General features: G+C 34.2%; 1 protein-coding gene across 1 annotated transcript; it reads left to right on the forward strand.

Moving 5' to 3' along the window:
- Positions 1-1,063: 1,063 nt before the first annotated feature.
- LOC106765136 (probable methyltransferase PMT11) lies at positions 1,064-6,724 on the forward strand. Its single transcript, XM_014649644.2, has 9 exons — positions 1,064-1,853; positions 2,741-2,890; positions 2,990-3,260; positions 3,785-3,895; positions 4,038-4,197; positions 4,755-5,012; positions 5,092-5,214; positions 5,590-5,667; positions 6,158-6,724. The coding sequence occupies exons 1-9, from the start codon at positions 1,218-1,220 to the stop codon at positions 6,360-6,362; spliced, it is 1,992 nt and encodes a 663-aa protein (XP_014505130.1). The 5' UTR covers positions 1,064-1,217; the 3' UTR covers positions 6,363-6,724.
- Positions 6,725-8,035: the final 1,311 nt, after the last annotated feature.

Here is an 8,035-nt window from a genome sequence, read left to right on the forward strand (position 1 = left end):
ATATATATATATATATATATATATATATATATATATATATATATATATATATATATATATATATATATATATATTTGGATTAGGTATTGGTTTTGTAAGAGTGAGTGAAGTGTTTTATATATATAATGCTTTATCCAATGCTTATTATTTGCCTAGAATGATACATATATAACTTCTATCATTCCACTTAACATCTGAAACAGTTTGATGCGCACGGGCAAACATGTGATGAAGCACTGAAGGCATTAACATGATGCATGAGAGAAGGTGCACCAACCCATTCATGTGACACCCTTCATGCCAAAACAACCTCAAATCTTCCAAATATATATATATTATGTTCCTGAAAGCATTGAATATAGAAAAGAGTTGTAGTTATAACATTAAGAAAAGAAAGAGTTTATATATGGAAAGTCCAGAAAAGAGCAGTGTTGGATGCTTTCAGATGCCTCTGCACTATCCAAGATACACTCAGAAAGATTATGAGGATATGCCTGAATGGAAGCTTGATAGCCTTCTCAAGGAATATGGCTTACCAACTAATGGTGATTTGGCTTACAAAAGAGACTTTGCTATGGGTGCTTTTCTTTGGCATAACAATGTAATTACTAAAACTTATCACAAGTGAGATACTACACAAATTTTCTCCATTTTTCAATGTTATTTTACTTTAATTTCTTTTTTTACAATAATCATACCTATTGAATAATAACATCACATTTAATTAGAAAAAATAGTTATTTGCCATATTAAATAATTTATTAAATATAAAGGTAAAAATGAAGATGAATTTTTGAAAAGATAAAAATAGAATAATATCAACAAATTAATAATCTTCACACGAAAGCAAAGGCGTTGGAATTCATACGTAACACAAATTATGACGGTGCTCCTTTTTATTATTCATACATGTGCCACTGTTACCAATACAACCACACTCTTTAATTTCTTATTTTTTTAAAATGAAAAGTACAAGGAAATTGAAAAACTGAAAACTCGTAAAATGAATATAAATATATTTTACAAGAAAGAAAAATTTAAATACACAAAAATGAAAGAAAAATAATTCAAACTTCTTAAATATATTTTACTTCTGCGTGGGTGCTTTGCTTCAGTTCCTCCGTTACAGTGGCGCAGTTATTAGCAGCGTCACATGCACACTGCATCCAATTAAGTCTCACCGAAACGATTCGTTTCGATTCGCGAATCGAACCATCATGAAACCCTACACCACCACCATTGCCGATTACCCCAGAACCACCCTCAAGATCCTCTTCTTCTTCTTCTTCGTCGCCCTCACATTCTTCTTCGTCGGCAAGCACTTCTCCGACGGTTCCTCTCCCCGGCTCATTTTCTTCTCCGCCACCACCACGTCCGCCGAGGTCACCGTATCCCCCAACTTCAACCAATTCTTCAATGTCTCCGCCATAATCGACGACCACACGCCTCCAAAGCCCCCCGTACCTTTCCCCGTTCCTCCCCCCGCTTCTGAGCCTCAGGACGTGTTCAAGCGCTTCGGGATCCTTAATGAGAATGGCACCATGTCCGACGAGTTTGAGGTTGGTGATTTCGAGGACAGCGGGCCGGATGAGGCGGGGAGCGTGAGCCTCGTGGCCGAGGATTCTGACTCAGCTCCCAGAGTGTCTGTGAGCAAGTTTGGAATGTGCCCGCGCAGCATGAGCGAGCTTATACCGTGTTTGGACAACGAGGATGCGATTCGAAAACTCCAGTCCACGGAGAGAGGAGAAAAGTTCGAGAGGCACTGTCCCGAAGAGGGGAAACGATTCAATTGCTTGATTCCGCCGCCTAAAGGGTACCGTCCCCCGATTCCTTGGCCCAGAAGCCGCGACGAGGTAAGAACTTCCTTCCCATGTTTTTGGATTATTAATTTATTACTGGCAAAATTGTTTTTGATTAAAACTGATTTTGAAGTGACTTGTAGAACTCAATAGTATAAATTTCTTTATGTAATGTAAAAACTATCTAAAGTTGCTTGAACCTATAATTAATTCTGCATTCAAAATTAATCTTTCAACAGGAAACTAAATAGGTGAAAATTTACGTAAAACCATTGATTTTCGTCATTTGGGAACTTATTTAGTAAGTCTTTCTTTGAATCACTTTATATTAACTACTACTAATACTAATGGTTTACTTTTTTCAGTTTAATTTGATGGTTTAATTGTTATGCACTGGCATCCTAAACTTCTGTAATCAATCAATTATAAATTATCATTGCTAAAGCGATTCTAATAAGTAGTAAAAAAATTACATAATGGATACATTTTAATTTCCATGCATCTCTGTCACTGTAAAAGGTTTTCCACGTCAATCTATGAACATAATAACTATTATAAAAATGACCAGTGTTTTAAAAGTGGATGACAATGTAAAAGCTTTCTACACGACAGTGCTTGTAATTAAATTCTTAATTTATACATGAAGTTATACTTACATTTAATATCAGTTGGCTACTTTATAATGCCATATTGTTCATTAATATGATGTTTAAATTTTTGTTGTTTGTACAGAGATGTTTCTTATTGAATATCATCCTGTTTTTACAATTTTTTGAAAAAAACAGAAACGGATTATTATTTTGTAAAAGAGAAGTTGATCCCAGTCATGCACTGGTGTAAACATATTTGTGTCTAAATTTTAGAATTTACTTGTCCTTCTTTTTTAGGTGGGGTGCTTTTACAATGGTTTCTTAATGTAATATATGTGTTTCTTCTTGTAGGTTTGGTACAGCAATGTTCCTCACACTCGTCTTGTTGAAGATAAAGGGGGTCAAAACTGGATTTCCAAAGTCAGGGATAAGTTTAGGTTTCCTGGGGGTGGTACACAATTTATACATGGAGCTGACCAATACTTGGATCATATTTCCGAGGTTATTAAATAAATATTGTATGCCTTGGTTTTGCTTTTATGGACAGTGTAGTTGTGTCTTTTTTTATGATTCTGATGTTTATATGCCATGGTTTTGTAGACGGTTCCTGATATTAAGTTTGGGCAGAATATAAGAGTCGCCCTTGATGTTGGCTGCGGTGTTGCTAGTTTTGGTGCATACTTACTGTCACGAAATGTCATAACCATGTCTGTTGCTCCCAAGGATGTTCATGAGAATCAGATCCAGTTTGCTCTTGAGCGTGGTGTGCCAGCAATGGTTGCTGCATTTGCAACTAGACGATTGTTATATCCAAGTCAAGCTTTTGACATGATACATTGTTCACGCTGTAGAATTAATTGGACTCGGGATGGTATGATCTCTAACAGCTAATTGATTAGTGGGAGTCATGTATTTAGTCAGTGGTTCTTAAAGCTTCCCACTTCCTTTCATTTTCTCAGTTGTCTTTTGAGTTTCTATTTCTTATGACATGAATGACTGTATTTATATGTTGTGTTTTTACTAGTAAATCTTCATATTTTTCTTCCTTAAATAAACAATCTCATCAAAGATCCTTGAATCTTCTATTACTATCTCTTTTGTTGGGTCCTGATTTCTTCCCCGTTAGATTTTTATTATTAAGAAAATTAATAACTAGTTACCATGTGTTCGAATTTGATATTAACTTTTACCTGATATAGTGTTTATTTGTTAGTTGAAAAGGGATTGAATGAGGAGGGGGGAGGGCGAGACTCTTTTCTGATTGCTTTAAATCTTATAAAAAATACTGTTGGTGAATATAAAATGAGAGCTTTTTCAATGTGCTACTCCATTCTCTATGTCGGTTGCTCACTTTGAATTTCTTCTCTAACATCTATATTTTTACTTGTGGTGAAGATGGTATTTTACTGCTTGAAGTTAATAGGATGCTAAGGGCAGGAGGGTACTTTGTCTGGGCTGCCCAACCTGTTTATAAACACGAGGAGGTGTTAGAAGAACAATGGAAAGGTACCATTCAACTTGATAACTATTTATAAGTTGAATTTCTTGAAACTTTTCAGCTGGTTCTTGTATTTATATAATGCTTAGTTTTGTACCTCGGTATTAGTATGTTCATTTTCTGACATCACCAAATTATTTGCTATCTCAGAGATGCTTAATCTTACTACTCGTCTATGCTGGAAGTTTTTGAAAAAAGATGGGTATGTAGCAATATGGCAGAAACCTTCTGACAATAGCTGCTATCTAAATCGTGAGGCAGGGACTCAACCTGTACTGTGTGACCAAAGTGATGACCCCGACAATGTTTGGTATTGTGTTCTTGCCTTCCTAATCTACAGATTATTATGACATTTTTTTGTCTTCTCCAATTATATGATCAATGGCAAATTTACTATCATCTTCTGTGACAGAGCTTCCCAACTAAGAACTACTATTTTTTTTGGGTTATATGGAGATAAAATAAAAAGTTTAGTTATTTCCATGACCAGCAATTCACTGAATCCTTCATATAAATATTTTTAAATTTACGTGAATTACCTAGTAGAGCACATAATATTTGTGGATAAAGCAGAAAAAAAAATGAAAAGAAGGAAACAGAAACTATTATGTATGGTATTCATCGGTGCGGAATATGTTATCTAAACTTACTATACTTGTTTGTTTGTTTGTGGTATTTGCAATCTTTTGTAGTCTATATAAACAACCTTTTAACCCAATGCCAACCGTTAGGAAGAAACCTAATGACAAGTTGTATAGTTCTTAAAAAGGAACAATTTGGGTCTGCTTTGGATAACTTTATCATGCATCAGAGTGTTTTATCAAAAGCCCAATATTGAAAATTTCATTATTTGCTTCATTAATTTAGGTATGCTAACCTAAAAGCTTGCATCTCCCGACTGCCTGAGAATGGATATGGAGCAAATGTTGCCAGATGGCCTGCACGATTGCATACTCCACCTGATAGGCTTCAAAGCATAAAATTTGATGCTTTCATATCCAGAAATGAGCTTTTTAGGGCCGAATCAAAATACTGGGGTGAGATCATAGCAAGTTATGTACGTGTCTTACATTGGAAGAAGATGAAATTAAGAAATGTTATGGACATGAAAGCTGGTTTTGGAGGGTATTGTCTTTATCCTATTTCTTTTCTTGTTATATTATGAATTTAGGATTTTCAATTAGTATATTTGTGTACTTCGCAGATTTGCAGCAGCATTGATTGATCAGAATCTTGACAGCTGGGTTATGAATGTTGTTCCTGTTAGTGGTTCAAACACCTTACCTGTTATATATGACCGTGGGCTGATTGGAGTTATGCATGACTGGTATTTTTATTAAAATTATTAGTCATTTTCTTAAACGCATACTATTACGAATCAAATTCAATAGAAACAAGAAAACAATGTTATTGATTGGAAAACCACAAACTATCACATTAGATGACCCCTGTAATCTCAGTTAATGCTCCTCAGGGAGAGGACTGGCACTCTCACTACCGAAACTCTAAAGGTTCCAAATGAAAAGATACCTAATATACCTTCTCCCCTGCCGTGTCTCCTGTAACTAATTTTGTGTTCAGACCAGCTGTTAGCCTTAGCCTCAAACCCGATATCCTAATACATTCTAAAAATATTGTACCAATATTTTGTGAACCTGGCAGAAAGTCGTAATATTTCTCTATTTATGTTTTTGTAATTTAGGTGCGAGCCGTTTGACACATATCCGAGAACTTATGATTTACTGCATGCTGCGAACCTGCTTTCTGTTGAGAAGAAAAGGTACCTTTTTCTCTACTTCTCAACTGTCTATCATTTTCTTGGTTTCTTTTGCGATTGTGTTGATAAAATGAAAAAAAAAAAAAAGTTTGAGTACTAAAAGTATGTCAGGTAGACTCAGGATGGCTCCACCGACTTTTACCTCTTTTTCTGTTTTTTGTTTTAATCTGCCGTTCGTAGGATTAGTAAGTACACTTCACTACTCAAGATACTATTTCTCTCGAGCTAAGTAAAATGGTTTGAATATCGGATGTGTAACTCATCCTTCATTGCCATAGTAATCTGCTTTTTTTTCCTCAGTAACCTGCATCTAAACATTTGTCCATCTAGAAATAAGTTATATTTGTATTTTATTCTTCATGTAGATCATGTATTACGACTTCATCAATACGTATTGCATAAAAGAAACTTGTACAAGTTTACGCTGTTAAGTTGTTACGTCTGAGTGCTTTTGCGGGGATTCTTTACTATTGTTTCATTTGTCTTTTATCAGATGCAATGTTTCATCAATTATGCTTGAGATGGATCGCATACTAAGGCCTGGTGGACGGGCATACATCCGTGATACTCTTGCCATCATGGATGAGCTTATTGAGATTGGTAATGCCATGGGCTGGCATGTGACATTGCGAGAAACATCTGAGGGTCCTCATGCAAGTTATAGGGTCTTGGTTTGTGATAAGCGCCTTCGCGGTTAATGAAAACTCTCACTCTTTTACATCTCTGCAACTGCAATGGGGAAATCAAGAGAATATAGTCAGACTGATTTTCTACGAATAGGAGGATGAGGCACTAGCAAATGTCACTTGTTTGTCAGTTGGTTCTTGACCCCCAATCGCCAGAGCAGCTAGATTCGTATAATGTGAACGCCATGTAACTTGTTTATATAATTCAATTTATTTGTATATCAGTTTTAGGACGAACACCAGACAAATTTTAACTTAAATGTCCTTTTTCTGTTTCTCACCATTCCACTCGTATATTCAGTTTGCTGTAACCAATTGTAATTTGTTTCACAGTACATGTTTGATCTTGTTAATGTAAGTAATACTTCCAAACACAGAAATATCTACTTGCGTTGGCTAAACTCTAACTTCTAAGTGTTTTCTAAATCGAAAACATGTCAATAATAATAATAAAGATAAAGTTATTTTGAAAGTAAATTTATAGAACCCGTGGTTCATTTTGTAATCTAACTAATATTCCTCTTTTGATAATAATAATAATAAGGTTAAAACCATTGGTTGGTCATCGTTTTGAAATTTTACTTCGGTCTTCAATTGGATTTTCTTTTTTTTTTTTTCAAATGTATAACAAATAAATTCAAATTGTTAATGCGGTTTAAATTATTAAATTTATGGTGACACGGACTTTTTTATTATTAACTGTGTTGCATAAAAAAATATGGTGATATGGACTTTTTTTAGTACAAAATTTAATTTTTGTTATTTGCAAAAGCTTATAAGAGGGTACAAATCTCTTTTATAAATTTTTATTTTTATTTTTACAATTTTAATTTTTTTTATCAATAACGATTTTAATTTCATTTTCACATAACTTTCGTTAATAAAATTTAAATTTATATCAGATTTCATTACTTCATTTAAAAACTCTCACAAACTTTCCATTTCAAATCCTTTCATGTATTCCTTCAAATTTTTTGATCCATATAACATCGTAATCTTGTCAAATCCATTAACTATTTTTCTTCACATCCACTTCTTAATTCAAATAAATGTTTTTGGATTGAAGAATGAATTGAAAGAATGATGAGTAAATGGATTTAAGGCGATAAAATGGTGATTGTAATATTGTTTATTTTAAGGAATAGATAAAAGGATTTAAAAAGAAAATTTGTAAAATTTTGTGAATGATTTGATATACTTGATAGACAAAAAATATATTTTCATAGATAAAATACAAGACTATTCATTTATCTATATAGTTAATGTAACATCCCAATAAATATATAACAAAAGCTATAATTTACTTTAGGAGTTAACATGAATCATAAGTGAGAACAGTGGTGAATAAGCATAAACGTGGATAAAGGAAGTAGATAAGATACTAAAGTTTTAAAACTGTACAATAGTGAAGGTTAAATATAAATTTACAGAATAGACCGAACGGTCTTGGATGTAGTTCATTGACCTAATGGCCAATATTAAAAGGGTTCCCTATACCAAACGGTTTTACAAAACATTAACCGGACGGCTAACTATCTAAGCAGTGAAAGTAACTATACTAAGGGCCGGACGACTCAGCATAACTCTCGGGCACGGCTTCCACGGGTGGTTCGGCCTGCACGACATCCTCCAAAGTAGCCTCCAAGGTGTCCTCCAAGATGCCCTCTGCCCACACCCAAAAGGAT

The sequence above is a fragment of the Vigna radiata genome, chromosome 6 (assembly GCF_000741045.1).
Source record: "Vigna radiata var. radiata cultivar VC1973A chromosome 6, Vradiata_ver6, whole genome shotgun sequence".
Lineage (NCBI taxonomy): Eukaryota > Viridiplantae > Streptophyta > Magnoliopsida > Fabales > Fabaceae > Vigna > Vigna radiata.